Source organism: Fusarium solani (genome assembly GCF_023522795.1).
Source record: "Fusarium solani strain SB1 chromosome Unknown bctg00000006, whole genome shotgun sequence".
In the NCBI taxonomy this organism is placed as follows: domain Eukaryota; kingdom Fungi; phylum Ascomycota; class Sordariomycetes; order Hypocreales; family Nectriaceae; genus Fusarium; species Fusarium solani.
In genome coordinates this window covers 1,727,503-1,751,364 of record NW_027072151.1, presented here as the reverse complement: position 1 = coordinate 1,751,364, position 23,862 = coordinate 1,727,503, and the positions used below count along the sequence as shown (strand labels likewise).

Genomic DNA, 23,862 nt, shown 5'->3' with positions numbered 1-23,862 from the left:
CCAGCGCCACTGGAACGTCTGTGTCCGGCAGACTCTGTTTTTGGCGTGGCCGTTGCAGAGGTAACAAGAGGAAAAAAGGCAGACGCCTCAAACATGCATCTCCGATCACGGTCAGCCAATAGTCCAGCGTCTATCAAGACAGCTTCATTTTGACTGTTGAGTCGCTATCTATGCCTGCTTACTGACACCTTCGATGTATCTTAAGCCTATGGATGCAACTGGGCTTTGGCCAGATGGCTCCCCCTCAGCCCCTATCCATAACCCTCCACCATGCAAGTTTTGATGCGGCATCACTTTCACGTCTCAGCCCCGAGACAGACACAACCTGTCAGCAACTCTAAAACTGAAACATGTTCATCGTGCCTTAGTTGAGCCTCCAAGCTCCGAGACAAGGAACGACACCATGCAATCTCGGAACGTGCCGCTTGGTTCAAGCATACAACATCAAAAGAAACATGTATTCAACCCAGGTCATGAGAGACTAAAACAGTGTCTTCTTTATCCAAACGCCCTGCTATGCTCCAATATGCCATACAATGAATGCACCGACCTCCATCATCTATACAATGCTGAACCACGCTAAACCCCCAGACCATTGTATGCAACTCACCCCCTATATTCACTCGGCCCCCTTGTGCTTGATGTACACCGGGATTCCGTACAGTACCACCGCCGCAGCGTTCAAGTACTTGAACTTGCACGCCCTTCTGGACCGCGCAACCGCCTCCGCCAGTGACACGTTCCGCGTCACCTGCTCGTCTCCCTCCGCGTCGTCAATGGCCTCCTCGCTCAAGGCCTTGGCTTTGCCCTTGGACCGCTTAGACTCCTTGAACGTGCCCTTAGGGAACAGTCCCCACTCCTCGAATGATCGACCGGCGAACCGATCAATGTCTCTGTCTGTCACATCCCAGAGCGTGCCCACAACGGCAGGGCAGCCTGCCATCATGTAGTTCCACACCGGGCCATAGCACTCAAACTCGCCAGCTTCCGTCAGTGAAGCTGAGCTGCAACCCATCAAGAATGTAGCTGGCTTGCACTTCTCCAAACGACGGATAGTCCTGGCTCGGACATATTGGGCACCGCTTCCATGACCAAAGTAGAGTAGAATCTCCGAATTTGACAGAGCCTGTTCAAACTCGCCCTCCTGAGGGGCACGGTTGACGATACCCTTCCAAGTTGAGAATGCCTCGAGAGATGGCTGGAAGGTGGACTGCGTATTAACGAGATCGGTCGATGGGTTCAGGATGTAGGTGCCTCGCTCCGCCGAGACGTAGTGTCCCTCGGGCATGTCTTCATCCATGTCGTCTCCCCTGTTTGATGGCTGTGACTCCAAAATAAGCTGTCTCAAGCAGGCTAGAGAAGGGACACGGGAGACTGCAAGACCTTCCATGCATGGCATTGACTCCCAGGGGAAAGCATGAAGAGCCTTGTCCAGTACCAGAACCGTGTGGGCATCATCTGCCCTCTCTGAGCCCGTCTTAGCAGCGTTGTAGTATCCGCGCAGAGCATCATATGTCTCCACCACCATGGCATCAAAGTCGATTTCATCATAGGCGTTGCGTTCTCCATGGAATTGAAGAATATCCACGACAAAGTAGAGCAAATCATTAAGCGCCTCGTCAAAGTCGCTGTCAGGATCCTCGGGATCGCCCAGACCAATAAACAAGTCAAGAATGCGAGGATCCAGAGAGACCTTGGATGTCTTGGTTGCCCTCTTTCCTCGCACTCGGTTTCGAGAGGGTAGACTGGCGTCGAGGATCTGCTGAAAGCTTTTCTGGAAGCGTGCAAGGAGGTCAGGTCGTCGCTCGTGTTGCGAAAAGATTCCCTTGAAGCCGCCCAACCAGGTCGTTTCAATGGTGCTCAGGAGGTCCCCCAGTCGTTCATCCAGAGCCTCTCGTTCGGCCCACCAAGCAGACTTGGCTCCCTTGGCGCTGAAGTCACGGCTGGCGGAGTGACTTGTCTCGTTGGCAAGTCGAATGATCTCCATCATCTCCTCCCTTCCGTGTTCAAAGTTGAAAACCTCCGAGTCCGCATCTCGTGAGTTGGCTCGCTCAAGAGGCAGCCGAAGGATGAAGGGGCTGTGGCCTGCCTGGAACTTGGTGATGCATAGGTCATGATGGTTATCGCTGAGAGAAACCGAAATCACACTCCAGTTGTGAGGCACCAACTCGATGTAGTTCTTCTGGAACTTGGCCATTTCCGTGGTGAGACCGAGGCTGGCCCGTCTGGAAGAGCCAAGATCACTCGAGTGAGCCCGAGCCTGGGTTGCTTCTTTTGTTTGGAGGGTGCTTTGCTCGCGCTTCCAGGTGACATTGCGAGCCAAGTCAACCGAGAAAGTGGCAAACCCAGATCCGGCAGTGACCTTGGACTGCGCTGTGGAGGTAGCTGAGAGAAGAATGACTGTGTTTTGCAGCAGCGCCGAGATTCGATGGACCATGGTGCTGTTAGCAGTCGACAACGTGGAAGCATGAGCCTCCAGAAGAAGCTCCTGAGCTTGCCTCAACGCATCCGCAAACGCGGGCACGCCACGGTCTTTAGATCCCTTTCGCTCCGTGGCTGCTGTCGCGGTACGGCCCTTACGAGGGGGTGTCTGGCTCAGAGATAGTCTCCCAGAGGCACTCTTGTCCGAGGACGCGATGGCTGGGAAGGAGATGGTCGAGTCCTGGATGACAGAGAAGACTGGATCATGGATCATCTGCTCCATACTGTGCCCGATGAGAGAGATGGCCGTCACCACTTGTTCTTGGGAGAGGGTGCCAAAGAGCTTGGGAAGCTCCTTTGCAGATTCCAAGGTTGACAATGCTGATGTCCAGTCCTTCTGGTTGATGAAACCCAGGGCCCTTGACAGAATGACGGAAGCCATAAGAGATGCCTGGTACACATCATTGGGAAGCTTCAACACATCCGCTGTTGAAGTTGGCTGAGCCTTAACAGTGGGTTCCCGCTTTCGAGTTCGTGGAGCGGGAGTGGCAGCAGCCTTGGCTCTAGTCGTTCTCGTCGTAGCTCTTGTTGTCCGTGTTGCAGCGGCAGCTCTTGTTCGAGTCGTTGATGCTGCAGCCTTCTTGGTCTCGTTTTGAATCTTCAACACCTTTCCATGATCTCCCAGGCGCTGAGCGGTTTCCTCCGCCAGCTGAAGCAGTTCTCGTGCCTTGGTCTCATCTCCCATATCTCGATAGAGATCACTCAGTTGACAGGCAACTTCAACGCGAGAGGCACAGATATCCTGAGGCAGCTCATCAAAAGCCTCGCTGCCAAAATCGATTGCCTTGGTGAGTTTCCCGGCACGATGATAGATGGACCCTGTCCAAGCAAGCACCTGCGCTCGGTACATGGGCGAACCTGTGCTCTCGGCGATCTTTTGAGCCGATTCTGCGTAGTAGATGGTCTCCTGGAACATGCCTAGATGAGCATACACTGAAGAAATGTGCAAAAGACCCCGCAGAAGGGGAAATGCGAGGGCCCAGAACCGGGGACCGATGACCTGGCCGAGCTTGGAGCCTGCCTTGACACTATCAATACTGGCAATTGAAGCGTTGAGATCACTTGGGCTGGTGACTCTGGATGAAGACGTCTCAATCTTGGACCAGTCGTGCGAGAGAATCCGAACACTGGACTTGATACAGGTGAGAGCTTCTTGAACTCTGCCTTGCTTCAATGCCAAGACGGAGTCGAGGAATGAGCTGAGGGCGAGGGACATGTTGACTTGAGACTTTGACAGAGCCCAAGACGAGATTGACCCATCATAGATGGCCTTGGCAGCCGCCAGGGAGGAGTTACTATAAACTGGTTAGATTTGTTTGTAATACTTGCTAGCCTCACTTACGCTTCATCGATGCTACCGATACCAGAATAATACTCGGCCTGGGTGAGGTGGAACCCTGCAACGAGACCACGAGATGCCCCCTCTGCTTGATCAAGAAGCTGCTTGGTTGCTTCGAGCGTCTTCTTGGCCTCAGAGAAGTGGCCAATGTTGAGATGTTGAGACGCTAGAAGAGTGTGATTAAGGATTACGTTGTTATATGTCGGTTCTGCCAGAATCTTAGAGAGGGGTGTCGATAGTTCGAGGATGGCAAGCTGAAGGCTGTTCTCGCCTCGGAGACTGGCAAACTGGCTGGCCGACTGGAGGTGAGCGACAAGACCGTCGGGGTTATCGATGCGCTCGTAAAGGTCAGCCCTTGAACTGCAAGTCTCGGTCATGGATTTCCAGCAAGAGATGGCCTCAGCCATAACGGAGACGGGAAACCTCTCATCAGTCACGGCCAAGGCCAAGACCGACTTCTGATAGGCCTGAAGGTGTGGGATATATCGGGTCAAGGCGGCGTCTTCACCGAGCGTCTTGCCATCCAGCAACTGCGCTACTTCATCAACCATGTTTCTGATCTCCTCCATGTCATTTTCCTCTCCAATATTCTGGAAGAGTAGTTGAAGGAGCACTCGGAGTCTTCGAATGGGGAAACGGTCAAGTGTATAGATTCGCAAAAGGGCTTGAACTGAAGCATCGTGGAGCTTGAGAGGCTGTCCATGAGCACCCGCTTCTCCAACGATTTGCATCAAGTGCTCCAACACAGCAGCGCGCTCACTCTCTGGCAGGAAGAAGGCCCAATCGTTCCACGAGTGATCAAGCTTGGCAATTGACCGCAGTGTGCGAGACAAGGTTTCGGCCTTTTCATCAGCGTTCCATGCGAGGCTCGGCGGTTGAGAGCCAAGTGCAGCTGTCACCTTGACCAAGGCACCCTCCTCGATCATGTTGGTGCAGATGGACCTCAGAGTGCGAATAGCATCGCTGCTGCGGTTGGCCGACTTGCAGAGATCTGCAAAGAGCTCTAGCTTTGTCGATATCTGGGCCTTTTCTTGTTGAGCCATGGGTCGATCCTGGATCATCTCGATAGAACGGCTAAGAGACTGGAGAACCTCTTTGTTGATTTGCTTGGACTTGCCGACATCTTTCCGTAGCTGGTTGTATCTGGCGAAGTAGAGGCTGGAGATTTTGATAAAGTAAGTGTTGAGCTGTTCCGTTCGTGCAACTGAGATAGTCGGGTCGAGGATAGATTCTACAAGCTTGTTGCAGTCCCATAGCACTTCATCCATGGATTTCCAAGTTGTCGAGCCAGATTGAATATCACCGTTGAGCACCATTAGCGCACCGTCAAGAATCTGGTTGATGGTCTGCATCAGCACTTGACGCCGCTGATCGAATTGCAGAAGAATCTTGGCGGTCGCCTCTTTTCCAGGTATAGAGCCAAGCCAGCGGCGGCTGAACCGAGGAAATCGCATGATGAATGTCTTCAAAGGTCCCAAAATAGAGTCCAATGCTGAGTTCACCGTCTTGGGCTCGTTGATCCTGCTCACGAGAAGCCCAACAGCCGATCGTCTGGCAAGTGACAGGCTCTCCAACAAGTCGTTAAGCTCGGTGATGTTGCCAGTCAAGCTACCATCCAGGCCTTCAACAACCTCATGAATGAGCTGCTCCGTATGTGAACCATAGTTGGCTTGTTTCAACGATGCCGCGAGAAGACGAGCTGATATTGAAAAGATGCGAGTTGCTGATTCATGTTCGGGATCAAGCATGTCTTTGAGAAGTTGAAACCATTCGCAGGCTGAATCATAATGTCGGTCGGTTTGGGCTGCGATTCCCAGGAGCTGATACATCGATGCCAGAGGTGAGTTGGATGAGGTCGTGGCCTTTGACTCTTGGCCCTCAATGAGTTCCAAGAGATCATTGAATGAGGTAGCAATTGTCTCATAGATTGGTCCAGTTGTGGGTGTGTGTCGTCGTGTCAAGGCCCGAACACAACGAACAAACGGTGAAAGAACCTCGTCATCAACATTCCCCTTATGACCAGCCATTTTCCACCACCGTAACTGAGACTTGAAACAAAGGACTTGGAGCTTGAAAGCTGAGATTGGCGTGGGACTGAGTCTTGGTTCTGTCGCGACCTGGTCCTCTTTGCTGGAAACGCTGGGTGCCAGTGATAGAAGAGTTTGTGATAGCGATGCAAGCTGGCGAGCCGCCTTTTGTGTCTCCTTTTCGTTTTGCGTTCCCATCCTTTCAAACAACTTGATCGGGGACGAAGAGTGAGTTTCCTCGAGGAAGGGGAGTGCTGCTTCAATCTGGGCTGGCTTCTTAGAATGAGAGATCCAGCGGAGAACCTGAACCTGACATCCTGTGACAACTGAGAGAAGGTGATCGGGCACAGTTCCATCATAGTCGAGCAATTCGGCGATGACTTGGGAGGCTGTTTGTCCTTCAGCTGATGTTGACTTGGCTGTCTTGTTGCTCGATGTGTCTAGCCTTCGCTTCAGTATCCTCAACTCCTTAAGAGCTTGATCCTGAATTCCAAGACCAAGGAGTTTGCCAATGAATGCCGACATGCCATTCTCGAGTTGAAAGTCAGTTTGCGTCGGCTGGATGGGACCCATGATCGATCGAAGACAGGCAAAGGCGACTCGCGCACACTCAACAGTTGCCAGACACCCTGTTGACTGAGCTGTTGGTTGACATGCTGCTTTCGAGGATATGTTCGGTGAGGTAGCGACTCGATTCAAGGTTCTCGGATGTAGTGGTGATAGGGGCGCGGATAAAGATCTGCGCAACGTTCGTGGCGCCGCAGCTTTTCGTAGGTCGCCATGAGAGGGCTGTCGTTTACTCGGTGTCGACGGTGGCGCGGGCTTTGCAGCTTCGGTAAGAGATTTGATCGCAATGTTAATAACATTGGTTGCAAGAGCAGCACGATCTTTGGCTGAGAGTTGCTCCTCGCTGGGCTTTGTTCGGGCTGCCGTGGTCTTCTTCGCCTTGGAGTGCGCCGCCGCTCGGGAAGTAGTTCGAGAGTTCGTTTGAGAGGTAGTAGATGAGGTTTCGGTATCGGGAAGCAGCAATTCTTTGAGCGTCACAACTGTAGCTGTTGTGCAAGTCGCAGTCGATGCAAGAGCTGCCTTGGCCGCGTCGGCCTTTGCTTGAGGGGAAGCCATGTAGATTATGTGAGTAAGTTCGTAACCATACCGTCGTCAAACCTAAGAGCTCCTATTCAAATGGAGTTACAATATGGACATAAAACAGTGGACGGAAGACTGCATGAGGCCGGGATAGTTCATGTTTAGTTAGTGCTAGGTTTACTGCTAGGTTTACTGCTAGGACAGGGTTAAACACCGGTGGTTGTCTGGGGCAACGGTCGGACCCCGGAATTGGGTGGCCCGTGCCGACGACTTTTCGAGGAAGTTCTTGGAAGTCGAGTTTAGAGCTCAAGATATTGCCATTAAAGCCGACAAACGATATATACGCTTCAGCATGTCGCTGCGAAAACTTGCAATTCGACCGAGCAATGCTCGAGCAGTGTCTCTTGCATTGACAACGTCTCATGCTCCTCGTCTTGGTATCCGATTCTCGAGCACAGCCCCTGCAACCATCGTCGACGGTTCATTCTGGAGATCCCTTGTACCGAAACCGCTGCGAAAGGAAAATCGCCAGTTGAAGAAGAAGTCGAGGGAATGGAACCCAGCGACCTTTTTTATCGCCATTTTCCTGTTGATTGGTTCCATGTCGATCCAAATGATTGCCCTACGGAACTCGTTTGACCGGTACATGCGACAGTCGGAGGCTAGGATTATGGCGCTGCGGGAGGTAGTGGAAAAGATTCAGAGGGGTGAGCCGGTGGACGTCGAGAAGGCACTTGGTACTGGCGACCCCAAGAAGGAAGCCGATTGGGAAGAGAGTAAGAGCACCAGTTCAAAAGTCAATTCAGATGCGACGACTAACAGTTCCTTGCAGTGCTGAAGGCCATTGAACGAGACGAAGCAGCCCGCAAGGCGAAGCAAGAGAAGGCAAAGCGAAGCGAACCTGCAACTCCAGTCCCCGAAGTCCAGGTTGAAGAGAAAACACCCGCGACTGAAACTGCACCAAAGAAGGCGAAATCCGGAAGTCTGGGAAATTTCTTCTGAGTGCGAATTGGTCTATTCTCTTGGCTGAGCTGTTATACAAATATGCAAGGCTTAAGATAGCATGTCCCTGAAGACACCAGGGTTCCCTATCGACGCTTCCAATGAGGCCGATCTCCTCGACGACGGAAGCACATCATTACGCAGTGCCGAGAGCAGAGCCGGGAGAAGGTCATCTGTCGACAAAGCAACTCTCACACCTTGCTCACCCTGTTGGTTCGGATCTATATCGACAAATAACTTATCCTCGCCTCTGATTCCGCCCATGCTGATAACAGCAATGGGCATACATCGATCCTGAGCTCTTTTGGCAAGCCTCCAAGCTGAGTACGTGGCGAGCGAGGTGCCCACAATAAGCAGCTTCCCGGCACTGTCGATGGCTTCCTCAGCGGCATGCTTGACGCCACTGGCGATGCTTTCCCCAAACATGACAACAGCAGGTTTCAAGACGCCTGCGGTGCTGGGGGGTACCCAAGCTCCGTCAGAGTCGACATCGACGACATGTCGATGGCCATCTGCGTTTATGGGCGGGCTGGATAAGCATTTGGGGCATGATGGATATCTGAAGGTTGTATAAGGGGCATCGGGCAGGTCAACGTCACCGTCGGGATTCATCTTGATTCCCTTGAACCTCCGCTCATCAGGATCTTCTGTATTTAGAGCACCCGAAGCTAGGGCGTCGTTTAGCAGAGCGGCCCATCGTGGGTTGAGGCGGGCGAGGTCCTGTTGAAACTCATCTCGCGAATACTCGGTAGAACATGTCGTGCAGACAATGGATCTTAGATATCCGTGTAACTCGAGGGTTGGTAAATCGGGATGAGCCATTGAGTGAAAAGAGTCGACATTTTGAGTTATGACGCTCCGTACAAGACCGATGTCACCCAAATCTCTGATGGCATAGTGGCCGCTGTTTGGTGCCGCCTTGTGAAGATTGGACCAGCCGAGAAAGCTGCGAGCCCAATAACGTTTGCGAGACTCATGGTTGTTTAGAAACTCATAATAGTAAATGGGGCGGTATGTTTTGTTGACCCTGTAAGTGCCCTTGTCCCCTCTGTAGTCGGCAAGACCAGAGGCGACCGAAAGGCCGGCGCCGGTGAGGACGACGGCCGAGGAGGGGAGATGTGCCGGCGACGGAGCGGCGAAGAACCGGCGGAGGGCTTCAACGGCACCGGGCAGAGTCGAGGCCGAAGCCGGCGTTACTGTGGACGGCGGGGGAAGGACCGTGTAAGGGATCCGAAATTTCCTCATTGGAACCATGGATTGTTAATTGGAAACTGTCCAAGCGCTGTTGGGTGACGCGTGACGCTCGCAAGGTTGCTGAGACAGGGCAATCCGAGCTGGTAGCTGACGATGCCGTTTCCAATGGCTGACGAAGGATTGGCCAGAGAGGCAAGGGTCAAGGGATGGGGAGACTTGGTGACGAGATGAGGCGCGAGGTATTACGCAGGGCTTTGCAAGCAATGCGACCAAGATTACGCAAAGCTGGCGCGTATCAATCAGAGGCGAATAATTACTGTACAGTTTGATGCGAGCTTGTATGGATAAGCGGCCGAGAAACTGTTTCAAGGCCCGGAAGAGCGCGTCATTGGTTCCAAGGGGAATTTTTCTTCTCAGCCTTGCAAGTAGTGTCCAGACTACGGCTTGTGTGGCGCCCTTGGGGGGAACCCCATTCAGGTTCGACATCCGAGGGCTCATCCCCCACAATCCGAGTTTGCGCTCGCTGACAAAGAAGATGGTAACAATAAAGTAAGGTACCCGCTTCATACGTTTTTGTTTTCGTAACTCCGGGTTGGAACTGTTGAAGAGATGGGGAGGGCCGGATATGCCGTGAGGCCCGGCGGTCAAGGGATGATGGACCTACAACTACTCTACGTAGTATGGTCGTTGAAGTCAATTCAAGGCCAACCTCCCCCCTGTAAATCTGGGAGGGCTTTCCTCAGCGGTCGGGCCCTTGACAGTTCCGGCGACCGGAACCTCGCGCTTCCTCATCAGACGAGTCTGTCGTAGGTAGTGGATTCCCCGTCCCTTCAGCTCCATGGAACCAGCCGTCTTGGACGATGGCGTCGCTTCCTCCTGCCAATTGCCGCCGCAGGTTTTCCTGGCCAGTGGAGAGATGGAGTCTTTTTTTGATTTCTCTCCCCTGGCCCCTTGATAATCTTGATAATCTCTGATCCAATTCCATCCCCATCCCCCATTCCCATACCGTCCCGTCCCCCTCATACCTGCGGTACTGCACCGACAGTGCCCCGTAAACAGCAGCCAGCTGAACCAATAGGCCGGTCCGACCGAGCAAATCCGCTCGCTCTAAGCTCCCCTGCACCGAAGCCGATCCGAACAGTCCTCCGTTAACGGGCGCGGCGGCGAAGGAAAAAGGACGAGGCCCGGACAGCAACAACAACATCACCACTTTACCTTGCAACCTTCATACCTACATCTTTTGCCTGCCTCTGGTTGAGACGAAAACGCGCAATCTCGTTCCCCCTTCAAACCCACCCTGGGGCTCCTCTCCCACTTTCCGTGTCTGCCAGCAACTGCCGGATATATGAGTCTCCAGCAGGCCGGGCGTCCCGCGGGCGTGGCCTTGTGCCTGTCTGGAGTGACGTCGGCATCGGCAACGGCAGCGCCCGCCGCGCAATCTCCAATTCCAGCACCAGCGCAAGCCCGTGGCTTCTCACCGTGGAGAACGAGACACCCTAATGTCCCACGCCATGGACGAGGCCAGATGATTCTTTTGAGGACACATACTCCCCACGTCGCCTGTCTACCTCTACGCGCCCTCCAATCCGCCTCCATCGTCGCCGCCCTCTCAAGCTGCGCCTACCTTGCAGCCTCGTCCAAGCTGACATTTAACCACGTTTCAAATTCAAATACCACGCCCTCCGCCGCCGTTCGTTACTCAACAAACTCTCTTCCTCACCTCTCTCTTACGCAGCAAACTTCGATCACTACCTACCCTCGTTGCAGCTTCAGCGCCCCAGATGCGATCACACACAGGTCCTGGTCATGAGGATGGCCATGACCATGGTCACAGCCATGGACACGGTCACGGTCATAGCCACGGCATCATGGGCCATCATCACCACCACGATAATGCATATCTCACCTCGACCAACAAGGACGACCCTGGCGTTCGAATTACTCGAATCGGCTTGCTCTCAAACTTGGGCATGGCAATTGCCAAGTTTGCTGGCGGCTGGGCCTTTAATTCCAAGGCCATGACGGCCGACGCCTGGCACAGCATCACGGATCTTGCATCGGACGTTCTGACCCTCGCGACAGTAACATGGAGCTTGAAGCCGCCATCCGACCGATTCCCCATGGGCTTTGGCAAGGTTGAAAGTCTTGGTTCGCTCGGCGTCTCGAGTATGCTTCTGGCTGGCGGTCTATACATGGGCTGGGACAGTGGTATCAGCCTATACGGTCACTTCTATCCTGATGCGGCACAGGGCATCATGGAGCATGTTGGACACGGCCATAGCCACTCTCACGGCGCCGCAGCCCTTGGGATCCCGAGCATGCACGCGGCATGGCTCGCGGCAGGAACAATTTTCATCAAAGAGTGGCTGTATCATGCAAGTAAGTCTTTTCCTTCCCAAAGGATGTTGTGCTGTTGGAGACGGCAACACAACAAACAGTGAAGCTTGGATTAAAAATCCATGATGACACTACCAATTGAGAGTGCAAGGATGGAATTGACCAATCGCAGCAATGAAGGTTGCACGGGAACGCAAATCATCGGTCCTCGCATCGAATGCCATCCACCACCGAGTTGATAGCCTGACGGGATTCGTGACGTTGGCAGCCATCATGGGAGCTAATGCAGTGGAGAACGCGGCGTGGCTGGATCCCGTCGGAGGTCTCCTCATCTCTTTCATGGTGATCCACGCCGGCTGTGGAAACACAATTGCGGCTTTCTGCGAGCTGGCGGACCAGGGCATCGACGATGAAGTCAAGTCGTCTGTGTCCAAGCACGCACGCAAGGCCTTGGCAGACGTGGGAGAAGGGCACGAGGTCGAACTACGCGAGGTGAGCGGTATCAAGTCAGGCCAGAATTATCTGGTGGACCTCGAGATGGCGGTCCCGGGCGCGTGGTCGGTGGACACGACAAAGCAGGTCGAAGATGCGGTGCGGACACAGGTCGGAGGCAGGGTGCGCGGCGTGAGGAGAGTGCGCATCCGCTTCGCGCCCAAGGAGGCGCCTATCAAGGCCAAGTTTGACGACTTTATCCCCGGAACTGTGAATCCGCCGCCCGAGGGAGACGAGTCGAGCGATGAGACGGACGGAGGAGAGTCGGACCATGATCACGATCACGGTGATCACAAGCCCAACGGTCATGACATCAAGACAAACGGTAACCACGAGCGCGTGCAAGACCACGACCACGGCCTCAGGAACAGGAACAAGCATTAGAGTGGAGGAGGTGGTGCTTGGATGTGTAAGAAGCGAGAGCCGCTTCCTTACAAGACGTTGTTTGAGTCTGTTCCTGGGCTATGAGCTCTCCGCATCAGCCGCAGCCCCATGCTGCATCCCGTCCTCCCCGTGTCTCTTCTTGACATTCCCTCTAGACATCCCACCTCTTCCTGACCGGGGTCGAGCTTGGCTTCTGGGGCCTTGGGCTGCGGGTCAGTGGATCCTGGCCGGATGAGCTGGAATAGCGGATGAGTGGCCACAGGTTGTCAGGGTTTCCAGGCGGCTTCTTTATCTGACCGTCGGTGAGAGACAGAAGGCATGCAGAGGAAGAAGCACACGCCCTTGGTCCCCCTTTTCTCGTGAGAGTCTGCTTCACTCAGAGTTGCAGAGGTCTCATCCGCTTCATCATGCAGCCGCGGCCATTGCCGGAGAGGACGAGATGCACAAGATGCATTAGGGTGACGTTGAGAGTGACAGAGTCACTGACATATGCATACAGAAGGAGTATGGAGTGGACGTGGCATTGGGACAAGCAAGGGCATACACTATAGATGGAAGGACGGCTGCATTGGACGAGGACAAGCCAGCAGCCGCGGGTTAGAAAATGCAGATAAAAACGTGGTGCAGGAGCAAGCACCGGCACTTATTCTCGTGGCGTTGGTCAGCTTAGACGCGCCCCAACGGGATTCAAGGAAACTAATTTAGACGGGGGAGAGGCGCAAAAACAAAAACATCATGAATTAAATCAAAAGCATCGTGTGCAACAAAGTCGATGGTTGTTTCGCTTTTCATTGTCCGTCTTGTATCTTCCGTCTTCCGCGACGCATCCCCCCACGCTGAAGTCCAATTCTCCCCATTTTCCCCTTGTCCCTCTTACCCATGACCTAGTTGATTTTCTTTCCCCGACGCAGAAGCCACTTTATCATTCTGCCAGCTAAGGCAGAGAGGGAGGGGAGCATGAGGAGGGGGGACCTGAGCTACCGAGATGCCATCGTGGCCGGCCCGCCACTCAGCACCTCCATTCTTACAAGCGCTCCAAGCTGATTGGCGGCTCACCGTGCTCACGAGGACGGCGCGAGTGCCAGGGCGACAGCTAGGACCCGAAGTCACGGGCCCCATTGGCCGGGATATTCGAGGCCGGGGGGTAGAGTTGCCCCTTGTTGACTTTAGGCTAAAGATGAGAAGCATAGAATTGAGTGACGGATGGGGGAAAAAGAAAGGAAAAAAGTTGGACTGGCACATGCTTCAGTGATCCAATCTCTACAGGTTGGCTGTGTTAGTTGGTTGAAGAGTCTCAAGGAGAGTATCATCAGTTGTGAGAATGCTGATCAGCAACAATGTCCTTGTCTGTTGCAACGCCAAGGATGGAGGCGCATCATTAGCATCAAGCTGTTCCCAGCAAATCGTTTTAACTGTTGCTGATCCACGCATACTCCGTACAGTATTGTACTATACACACCTTGTCTTGTTGTTCCCACTCCTCCTTCGGCTCCATCCGTATCGCAACTTGTCCATCTGGTGGTGTTGAGTCTGGCGGTGCCCAGCGCATACACACACGCCCCCGTTGACTTGACTCTCTCTCTGCCTTGGAAAACCGGAGACGACACGCAATCTGAGGGAAGCCAAAAGTGGCAACAGGAATTAGTTAACGTTATCAGTTACCGACTTTACAGTTTCGTCTTGTCGTGCCTTATCATTGACCCACGAATTGAGCGGTCATGACAAAAGCCGTGGGTAAAATCAAAGCATATACGGATACCATAACATACCATACAAGACCTGCCATGATGGCGGCAAAAGAAGGCCCTGGGTCAAGTGCCCTTGCCTGGCTCATGTGCCGGGCGCGGGTATAGTCCCGGACATGGACTTGCGTTCATCTGACCTCGAGCCCAGTTTTTTATTCTTTCTGTCTGCTCTGGCTGTATTACTGTACTGCACGAATAACTGGGCGGTTCTGCAATGAATTTCCTTGTTTGGGATAGCATCTCTATTTTTTGTGTTGGTGTTTTCTTGGGAGCCTCCTTCCTTCCCTTCACTGCGTACACGCCTGCCTTTTCCACGACAATGGCATTTTCCCCTTCCCCTCCTCTCACCCCCATCCCCATCCCCATCTGACGGGACAAGCTGTTACCCACCCTCCCATTTTTCTTTTCGTTTCTTTTCTTCCCGTTGCCGGTGGCGGTCTAACTAGACTGTCATGGAGAAAGGGTAGCTTACCTCAAGGTATAAAGCTCGTGGCCCTCTTTTGCCGGAGTGTCTGTTTTTGGCTTCTGCTTCCTCGTTGTCATTGATGTTACCTATCTACCTAGCTATCTCATCTATCATCTATCTACCTAGCCATCCATCCCTGTCGCCCATATCGATCCGGCTCAGACTTACACACGATCCATCGCCAATTGATTGACATTGACGCTGTCGTCATCGCTACAGTGCCATTGCCTGCTCTCCATAATCCATTGACATCACCAACCCGCCTTTTCTACCCCCCGACTACTGCTCCGACTTCTTGACAGGCACGCTGTCTTGACCGACCGCATACGCCTTTGACGAAACCGATTCTCATCTCAGTCACTCCTCCCGCCATTCACAATGCCTTTCCTCGCTCGATCCCGCTCCAACTCTCCAGAGCTCCCCGCTGATTCAAAACCCTTGTACCTGGGCTTCGACCTGTCCACCCAGCAGCTCAAAGGTACGTTTTCAGTTTGGCACACAAAAGGACCGCAGCTAATACCTCTCTAGGTATCGTTGTCGACTCAGACCTCAAGGTTGTTGGTGAAGCCAAGGTCGATTTTGACAAGGACTTTGGCCGCAAATATGGTATCCAAAAGGGTGTCCATGTCATTGAGGAGACGGGCGAGGTTTATGCTCCTGTCGCCATGTGGATGGAGTCGCTTGACCTCGTCCTCGAGCGTCTAGCGGAAGCCATGCCCGTGCCTCTATCTCGCATCCGCGCTATCAGCGGTTCTTGCCAGCAGCACGGCAGCGTCTTCTGGAACGGCCAGGCCTATGAGATCCTTCGCAACCTCGATCCTCGTCTGCCCCTCGCTGTGCAGCTCCCTGGAGCTCTTGCGCATCCTTGGTCGCCCAATTGGCAAGATCAGAGCACTCAGAACGAATGCGACGCCTTTGACGCTGCTCTCGGTGGCCGACAGAAGCTCGCCGAGGTGACGGGAAGCGGCGCACATCATGTGAGTTGAACAAGCGTAAGCAACTCTACGAATACTAACAACGGGCAGCGCTTCACTGGAACACAGATCATGCGCCTCAAGAAGGATCTCCCTCAAATGTACGCCAGAACCGCTCACATCTCCCTTGTGTCCTCATGGCTCGCCTCCGTATTCCTCGGAGCCATCGCCCCGATGGACGTTAGCGACGTCTGCGGCATGAACCTCTTCGACATGTCCCGCCAAACATTCAGCGAGCCTCTCCTCGAGCTTGCCGCCGGCAGCAAGCGCGATGCCCTCAACTTGCGCAAGAAGCTGGGTGAGCCTTGTCTCAAGGGGGAAGCCATCCTTGGCCCCGTCTCCCCGTACTTTGTGGACCGCCACGGCTTCCACCCCGACTGCCAGATCACCCCCTTCACTGGCGATAACCCCGGCACCATCCTCGCTCTTCCTCTCCGACCCCTCGACGCCATTGTCTCTCTCGGTACTTCCACGACCTTCCTCATGAACACTCCTAAGTACAAGCCCGACGGATCCTACCACTTCTTCAACCACCCAACCACCGATGGTCACTACATGTTCATGCTCTGCTACAAGAACGGTGGTCTGGCACGCGAGAGGGTTCGCGACCAGCTTCCCAAGCCCGAGAACGGCCCCACCGGCTGGGAGACGTTCAACAAGGCTGTCGAAAGCACGCCCCCTATGGGCGCTGCGAAGGAGGACGACAGGCGCAAGCTTGGTCTGTACTTCTACCTCCGCGAGACCGTCCCTAACATTCGCGCCGGCACCTGGCGCTACTCGTGCGAACCTGATGGTTCTGACCTCCAGGAGGTCAAGGGTGGATGGGACAAGGAGACGGACGCTCGCATGATCGTCGAGTCCCAGGCCCTGTCGATGCGCCTGCGCTCTCAGAACCTCGTCCACAGTCCCCGACCTGGTCTGCCCGCCCAGCCTCGCCGCATCTACCTCGTGGGTGGCGGCTCGTTGAACCCCGCCATTGCCCGCGTCCTGGGCGAGGTCCTGGGCGGTAGCGAGGGTGTGTACAAGCTCGACGTCGGCGGAAACGCTTGCGCTCTGGGTGGTGCTTACAAGGCTCTCTGGGCCATGGAGCGCCAGGGGAATGAGACCTTTGATGACCTCATCGGCAAGCGATGGACCGAGGAGGGCAACATCCAGCGCATCGATGAGGGCTTCCGCGACGGAACCTACCAAAAGTACGGCAAGCTGCTGACCGCATTTGAGGCCATGGAGAACAAGATCCTGGCCGAGGAGGCTCACGCACCAGAGGAAGACCGAAGGCGCTTAGAGGAAAAGGTTTAACTGAATCAGGGTATCTAATGTCTAAAGCGGACAGGTCTAATGTCATTTATCTAACGTACTTGCTCATGAAGCGCCTATGAAAATCGGATCGGAGGAGGTCCTAGGCCAGGTGTCAGCGAACTGTTTTTGCATCATGTACATATTTTTTCCCTTGTTCCTCTCTCCAAACAAGTTTTGTATATAGAAAATGGAGTAGACACACAAAAGGACGGCGATGCAGATAGAAATACACAGAAAAGGGGAATAAGACTCACGTTTACGAACTCCTTCTTCTTGCCCTTGTCCTCGGTGCCGCGCGCTTGGTTCTTGAAGACGACGTCGTCATCCCATCGGCGCTTCATGTTGAAGTCTTGCTTGTTGAGGAGTGGGTTTCCGAGGGCAATGTTTCGTTCTCGGGCTTCTTGCTCTTCCTTGAGTCTCTCGGCTTCCTGCGACAGACGTTAGCTTGCCGAGTTTTTGCTGTAAGATAGTCGCGTAGACATACCTCCTTCTTCTTCCTCTCCTCCCGCTCTCTCCGCACGCGATCCAACTCTCGCTGTAGCTCCGCATCGGAATCATCATCACTGTCGTCGTCGTCATCGCTGTCTTCATCATCCTCCTCGCTATCGTCGTCGGCATCAATGTCCCTCGTCTCTGCTAATATCCGCCTCCTCTTTGCTTCCAGATCATCCTCTTCGCCGGCAGCAGGTGGGAGCGACCGCTTCACGCCGCCGGAAGTGCTGGCCTCGTCGTCCTCGTCGGCATCGTCCAGGAGGGCAGGGGCGCCATTCTTCTTGGAGAAATGGGCGGCTTCGGCGGCGAGGAGCTCGGCAGCCAGGTCGCGGGAGGGTCCTTCGTCGGCGTCACCGCCTTGGCCGGCCTGGCGGTACTTGAGTTGGGTGTGGGCTGGGAGAAGACGTTGATGGTAGGCAGGGCCTCGGAGGGCTTCTTTGCCACGGGCCTATGGACGTTAGCTTTTGTCATGACGATCATAGAAGATATACGAACGGGATCAAACGTCGGCCTGTGAGCGGTAGTCATGACGAAATTGCTCGATGTGTTTCTGGTGGTTGATCAAATCGATAGAAGCTGTCGCGTTGAAAGTCATGAAGACGCCCTGCGCGAGGCGTAGGCAGTGGCGCGAAGGCGGGCCCACCCGGCAGAATTTCTCGGCCATGGATCTCATAGAACCTGGAATTTCAGTTTACTTCACTTTCGCGCTGTGTTACTCAGGCCCTTTCAAAACCACGTAAAATACGAAACAACATGCCTCGAGAAGCCGAGCCGTCTCTTCCCGAGAAGACATTTCTCATTCAAGCTCTGGACGAGGGCTTGCGGCTGGACGGGAGGAAATTCGACCAGTTCCGACCTCTGGAGCTCACCTTTGGAGATGAGTATGGTGTGGCTGAGGTCAAGTATGGAAAGACAAGGTACGCGGCATTGAGCTCTTGTTTCTGGAGGAAGAGCTGACAATTTGTCTAGAGTATTAGCCAAGGTCACGGCAGAAGTCACGGTGCCCTATTCAGACCGTCCTTTCGACGGAGTTTTCACAATCACTTCAGAGCTCAGCCCCATGGTCGCCCCTTCATATGAGGTCAACCGTCCCTCACTAGAAGAAGTCCTTCTCTCGAGGCTCCTCGAGAAGACGATTCGGAGATCTGGCGCTCTCGATACCGAGTCACTCTGTCTCATTGCGGGCCAGAAGTGCTGGTCCATCCGCGTTGACCTGCACGTCCTCACACACGATGGAAACCTCACAGACGCGGCATGCTTGGCTGTTGTCGCAGCTCTTCGACACTTCCGAAAGCCCGACTCGAGCATCGAGGGCGAAAATCTCACAGTCTACACGCCTGCCGAGAGGGAGCCCGTGCCCCTGAGTTGGCTGCACTCACCCTTCTGCGTCACCTACAGCTTCTTTGGCGAGGAGGGCAACCAGGTGCTCGTCGACGCCAACTGGCTGGAGGAGCAGTTGCGGGTGGCCTACTGCACGTACAGCCTCAACAAGCACGGCGAGATCTGCCAGATCGCAAAGCTCGGCGGCACTTCTCTAGACGCGCCGCTCTTTATTCAGTGTGCGCAGGGGGCGCTGAACCAGTCCAAAGAGCTGAGCGACCTGGTGGATCGCAAGCTGGCCGAGGACGCCAAGCGACGAGACAAGGGAGGGTTGATGGCGGAGTTGACAGCGGAGAACGACAGGTGACGCTAATGTCTACGGGACAACGTCAAAGAAAGAGGATCAAACAAAGAAAGGAAAAATAGAAGCATGATACCCCGCACAAGATGGCAAAATGGATGCGATGCCCATGAACCCCAGTAGATACGCTTGCCAATTATCTCGCTAGTCCAGTCGTCGCTCATAACCCATGATATCTACGTGTAAGGACCGCTAACAAGTCGGCTATCGCATCACTGGTGGCCGGGACTCCTTATTCCATTGTACTCGTGTCCTTACCCACTCGATGGCCTCTTTGACACCATCGCCGGTCAAGGCGCTCATGGACAGTACCCTCGAGTCGCGGATGGCAGACCCCTTGTCTCCCTCCATGACCTTCTTGACCAAGCCCTCCTTTATTCGTATCGTCTCGACACAGTCCTCGCGATCCTGCTTATTAGCGAGGATCAACAGCGGCACGCCCTCTGTCTCGGAGTGCTGCAGGACATCCTCGAGGACGAGCCGACACTCATCTAACCTGCCGCTGTTCTCCTCGTGCTCGAGGTTCCCGTCACCGATATCCGTGCTGTCTATGATGAACACTATCGCGTGGCAGCTTGCATAGTAACTCTGCCACAATTTTCGCAGCGAGTGCTGTCCACCCACATCCCACAACTTGAGATACATGTCCTGCAAGGGGATGGTCGAGACATCTGGCCGACGGTTGGCACCGTCTTGAGCTTCGGTTCGGGGGCATTCGGTAGGAAGAGGGACTTGACTTGTTCGTGAAAGGTGGTCTTGCCGGCGTTGTCGAGGCCTAGGAGAATGACGGAGTATTCTGGGATGGGAAAGTTAGGAAGGGAGTCGAGGGCGGAGGATGGGATACGAGCTGACCCTCTTTACTCGTCGCATAGAGGTAAAGGCCTTTTGCGAGGTGGTACATGTTGGTCGCAAGTGCTTCAGCCAACGATGCGATGCGGAAAGGAGGCAAAGAACGAGGCGCTGTGGTGAATAAGAGGCTGACGATATTTTTGGCTGGGTCCCGACAGGTTTGAACAAGGGAGCTTTTGAGGTGTGGTGCAGGTGGTCTCGCCAGGCGTTTGCGTCTCTCACTTTTAGTGGATGGAGTCGCTGAAGAGCCTCACCAGGTCCCCCCGGACCCCCACCCGGAACAGGGCCCCAGGACGCGGGAGGGCCCCGCCGGGTTGCAGCTTCAGTGGAGGAGATGTTTGGACTGGACGCCCACCCATCATTGCGGCCGCGTCACTTGCTGGAGTGTCATGTTACACGGAGTCGGAGGATAGAAGATGAGGTGACACACAAACAAACACACAAACAACATCTCCTGTGTCTCCCGAAGTCAAGGTGCTTCAAGATTGTTTGTCAGCCATATTGAGGTACAGATCCGGAGCAGATGCGGCTGTGGCTTATTGCTAAACGGGAGCCACTATGTACCTACCGAATAAAAATCAGCTATTGAATTGACTTAGCGTCCATCATGACGAAGGAGCAAGGGAACAGTTCTTAGCCATGATGCTGCTTTGTGAGACAAGACCAGTGGCCACGTTTCTCCAGATGATCCAGGCACGCGGAAGAGGAACAAATTCAATTCTAGCAATGTAAATATGAGCGTAATAGTGACAAGCACATGGCTAGAGGCGTTCCGCCATCGAAATGCTACTTGATGTGGCTTAGCGGGGTTATTCTCTGCTCCTCTGCAACACCAGCATGCACAAGATTCTGGCCAATCACAGCTCATCTTTCTCGATAGCTGTCGGTTTCACCAGCCCAGCCTTCCTATCGCACACCAGGGCCCTCCCATTAAACACTTCTCCCTCCACCAATATCTTGGACCTGCCGCACCGCGTGCGTCCTCCTCTCTTTGTTCCAGTCCCTCGAGTCATCTTTTCCATCTACAAAACCGGCCTGCGACTGCGTACTCGACCCTCTCGACTCGTCCCGTTACCCTGCGCATGTCCCCCAGTCGCAGCTTACGAGGCTCGCGCAGGGGTTTCCCGCTGCATCCCCATCCCAAGTGATCGCAACCCGACGCGCAGCGACTCGACCATTTTCCACCACAAACACAGACACAATGGCTGCCTCAGAGCTCGCCGCCATGAGCATGAAGCTCCTTAGTATGCTGAACCCTTCCTCTGGCGCTTCCTAACGAGGAATGCCCGTCCATGGCCCCCGCGACGCGAGAACTGACGTATTGAACATAGAGCGAGCCGACGAAGAGTCCGACTCCGAGGGTACGTTGCTGCGTGGCACGACCGAGACCCCATCGATCCGAAGATGTACTGACGATTGTATACAGAGGGCGATTCTGCCAAGAAGGAGTTGTTCGCGGCATGGGCCCTCTTCATCTCGATCATGCTGCTCATCATCGCATTCTTGACGAGCTACTTTCTTCAGATGAAAAAGGTCACCGCGGTCCACGAGACAGTGATATCCATCTTTGCTGGTCCGTAACTTGCATCGCATGTTTACAATACGCCCAAGAACTCGCGCTGATGTTTCATGTAGGAATGGTTGTCGGTCTTACGCTCCTGATAACGTCGGGCGATTCGATTCGAAACCTCATCAGCTTCGATTACCAGATCTTCTTCAACCTGCTGCTGCCGCCCATCATCTTGTCCTCGGGATACGAGCTGCACCAGGCGAACTTCTTCCGCAACATCGGTACCATCTTGACGTTTGCTTTTGCCGGCACATTTCTGTCTGCCGTCGTCATTGGCTTGATCTTGTGGCTCTTCACCCAGCTCCCCGGTTCCTTGACAATCACCTTTGTCGACGCTATTTCCGTCGGCGCAACACTATCGGCTACCGATCCCGTTACTATTTTGGCCATCTTCAACACTTACAAGGTCGACCCCAAGCTGTACACCATCATCTTTGGCGAGTCCATCCTGAACGATGCTATTGCCATCGTCATCTTCGAAACTGCCCAGAAGTACAACAAGGGGGAGGCCACTAGTTACGGCCTCGTCAGCTTCTTCGAGGGTACAGGCATTTTCTTGCTGGTCTTCTTCGCCAGTATGTTCATTGGGTTCTTTGTTGGCGTGGCGACTGCCCTCCTGCTCAAGTTCACTTATTTGCGCCGGACCCCGAAGATTGAGAGTTGTCTAATCGTCTTGATCTCTTACGCCACATACTTCTTCTCGCATGGCCTCCATTTGTCTGGTATGAACTTTGATGTACCCAGTTATTTCGATGCTAATCTTGAGTAGGTATTGTGTCGCTGCTCTTCTGTGGTATTACCATGAAGCACTATGCCTATTTCAATATGTCGAGGCGCACGCAGCTTACTACCAAGTTTATCTTCCAGATTTCGTCACAGTTGTCGGAAAACTTCATCTTCATCTACCTAGGCCTGGCTTTGTTCACTGATAACGCCCTGCAATTCCAGCCACCCCTCATCATTGTCACGATCCTGGCTGTCTGCGCTGCCAGATGGGTCGCCGTGTTCCCCTTGTCCAAGGCTATCAACTGGTTCATTCGGTACCGCGCCCAGAGACGAGGTATGGAGGTAGGCGACGAGCTGCCTTACAACTACCAGGCCATGCTCTTCTGGGCTGGTCTACGCGGAGCCGTCGGTGTGGCCCTGGCTGCCCTTCTCACTGGCGAGAACTCGTACGCGCTGAGAGCCACTGTGCTAGTTGTTGTTGTGTTGACCGTCATCATCTTTGGCGGTACAACAGCGAGAATGCTCGAGATTCTTGGAATCCGAACCGGAGTTGTGGAGGAGATTGACAGTGATGATGAGTTTGATATTGAGACCTTCGGCGGTGGTCTCCAGGTTAAGCGCTCCGGGACTGGCATCGGCTATAACCCGCGCAGGAACGGCAGCGTCGCTCTCAGTGCCTTGGAGGCGGGTCAGTCGGCTAGCTACGTATCTGGTGCCTCTTCACCGCATACTGGAGCTCGTCCTGCGAGCAAGAGCCGAAAGAACTCGATGCGTTATCCGGATGAGCTGGAGCGCTCTGATCTCCTCCGCGCCGATGACTCTGACATCGGCAGCGACATTGACACATCTGACCTCCCACCGCCAGCACGCCGGTCGCCACACCCGCGAGCTAGCCCTGCTCCCCCATCGCGGCCTGATAGCGCATTCGCTGCCCCCACGACAGAGACGCCGGGAGGCCAGCCTATCACGGCAACCGGTGCCATCAGACAGCTCTGGGCCGCCGAAGACCCTGCCAGCGTATTCCACCAGCTGGATGAGGACTTTATCAAGCCCAAGCTGCTTCTACAGGGCGACAGCTCACGGGGCGGTAATGGTGGGCCGAGCTGAACGAGGGTTGCTGTGGGATAGGGTGACGGCTGCTGTTGGAATTATAGGGGCTCCCGCTTGACGTCGGGATGTACTGTGTTATGTGCATGACATGATTGGCGTTGGGTTAGTATAGACTTTCCATTTATGACACAAGATAAATGATCGGTTTAGTCCATGACAAAGTTGCTCAGGGGCGCATTTGTTGGTCCTTTACCAAGTGCAATTCCGTGATGCAGTAATACCAACCAAGCTTAGAGAACCCCTGAGAGTGTAGACGTCAGGTTGCAACACAGCATACAAGATAGTATTTATGGTAAAGAAGGCACCAGGCTATACACATAGTTCATGTTATGCCCAAGTTCAGGCACACATAATAGATTCACGATGCTTCGAGGCACAAAGGTTGTACCATATTTGATAGGGGTGGTATTTTAGAGCGTTGACAAAGGCTCTCATCTCGAGAGGTCAAGCAGCCAAGCCGTCCATTCATCCCATCCGTCCATCCATCGGCTTGACTGCTGACCTCGACACGGATTAATATTGATAGTTACATATGTTCCAGCCATCATTTCATACAATAGCGGGTTCCGAATCAGAATGCCTATTCTCGCTTGCTTGCTCTCATCACA

General features: G+C 54.1%; 9 protein-coding genes across 9 annotated transcripts; 5 read left to right on the top strand and 4 right to left on the bottom strand.

Moving 5' to 3' along the window:
* Positions 1 to 619: 619 nt before the first annotated feature.
* Positions 620 to 6,969, bottom strand: MRS44_010268 (uncharacterized protein; the record flags this gene model as incomplete). Its single annotated transcript, XM_046272762.2, has 2 exons — positions 620 to 3,776; positions 3,824 to 6,969. The coding sequence occupies 2 exons, from the start codon at positions 6,967 to 6,969 to the stop codon at positions 620 to 622; spliced, it is 6,303 nt and encodes a 2,100-aa protein (XP_046131291.1).
* Positions 6,970 to 7,285: 316 nt separating this feature from the next.
* MRS44_010267 (uncharacterized protein) lies at positions 7,286 to 7,935 on the top strand (the record flags this gene model as incomplete). Its single annotated transcript, XM_046281268.1, has 2 exons — positions 7,286 to 7,709; positions 7,766 to 7,935. The coding sequence occupies 2 exons, from the start codon at positions 7,286 to 7,288 to the stop codon at positions 7,933 to 7,935; spliced, it is 594 nt and encodes a 197-aa protein (XP_046131292.1).
* Positions 7,936 to 7,986: 51 nt separating this feature from the next.
* Positions 7,987 to 9,180, bottom strand: MRS44_010266 (uncharacterized protein; the record flags this gene model as incomplete). Its single annotated transcript, XM_046269906.2, has 1 exon — positions 7,987 to 9,180. One exon carries the CDS (start codon positions 9,178 to 9,180, stop codon positions 7,987 to 7,989), a length of 1,194 nt encoding a protein of 397 aa, XP_046131293.2.
* A 1,730-nt stretch (positions 9,181 to 10,910) lies between these two features.
* Positions 10,911 to 12,342, top strand: MRS44_010265 (uncharacterized protein; the record flags this gene model as incomplete). Its single annotated transcript, XM_046271017.2, has 2 exons — positions 10,911 to 11,508; positions 11,639 to 12,342. The coding sequence occupies 2 exons, from the start codon at positions 10,911 to 10,913 to the stop codon at positions 12,340 to 12,342; spliced, it is 1,302 nt and encodes a 433-aa protein (XP_046131294.2).
* A 2,589-nt stretch (positions 12,343 to 14,931) lies between these two features.
* On the top strand, positions 14,932 to 16,826 carry MRS44_010264 (uncharacterized protein; the record flags this gene model as incomplete). The annotated part of the gene is made up of 3 exons (XM_046271035.1): positions 14,932 to 15,031; positions 15,082 to 15,530; positions 15,579 to 16,826. 3 exons carry the CDS (start codon positions 14,932 to 14,934, stop codon positions 16,824 to 16,826), a joined length of 1,797 nt encoding a protein of 598 aa, XP_046131295.1.
* A 46-nt stretch (positions 16,827 to 16,872) lies between these two features.
* MRS44_010263 (uncharacterized protein) lies at positions 16,873 to 17,846 on the bottom strand (the record flags this gene model as incomplete). Its single annotated transcript, XM_046269907.2, has 4 exons — positions 16,873 to 16,926; positions 17,081 to 17,254; positions 17,311 to 17,766; positions 17,814 to 17,846. The coding sequence occupies 4 exons, from the start codon at positions 17,844 to 17,846 to the stop codon at positions 16,873 to 16,875; spliced, it is 717 nt and encodes a 238-aa protein (XP_046131296.1).
* Positions 17,847 to 18,071: 225 nt separating this feature from the next.
* On the top strand, positions 18,072 to 19,005 carry MRS44_010262 (uncharacterized protein; the record flags this gene model as incomplete). The annotated part of the gene is made up of 2 exons (XM_046269908.2): positions 18,072 to 18,235; positions 18,288 to 19,005. The coding sequence occupies 2 exons, from the start codon at positions 18,072 to 18,074 to the stop codon at positions 19,003 to 19,005; spliced, it is 882 nt and encodes a 293-aa protein (XP_046131297.1).
* Positions 19,006 to 19,203: 198 nt separating this feature from the next.
* On the bottom strand, positions 19,204 to 19,900 carry MRS44_010261 (uncharacterized protein; the record flags this gene model as incomplete). Its single annotated transcript, XM_065620053.1, has 3 exons — positions 19,204 to 19,559; positions 19,643 to 19,795; positions 19,852 to 19,900. 3 exons carry the CDS (start codon positions 19,898 to 19,900, stop codon positions 19,204 to 19,206), a joined length of 558 nt encoding a protein of 185 aa, XP_065476242.1.
* A 1,149-nt stretch (positions 19,901 to 21,049) lies between these two features.
* On the top strand, positions 21,050 to 23,251 carry MRS44_010260 (uncharacterized protein; the record flags this gene model as incomplete). Its single annotated transcript, XM_046276481.2, has 5 exons — positions 21,050 to 21,092; positions 21,180 to 21,209; positions 21,275 to 21,421; positions 21,484 to 22,140; positions 22,188 to 23,251. 5 exons carry the CDS (start codon positions 21,050 to 21,052, stop codon positions 23,249 to 23,251), a joined length of 1,941 nt encoding a protein of 646 aa, XP_046131299.1.
* Between the last annotated feature and the right edge of the window lie 611 nt (positions 23,252 to 23,862).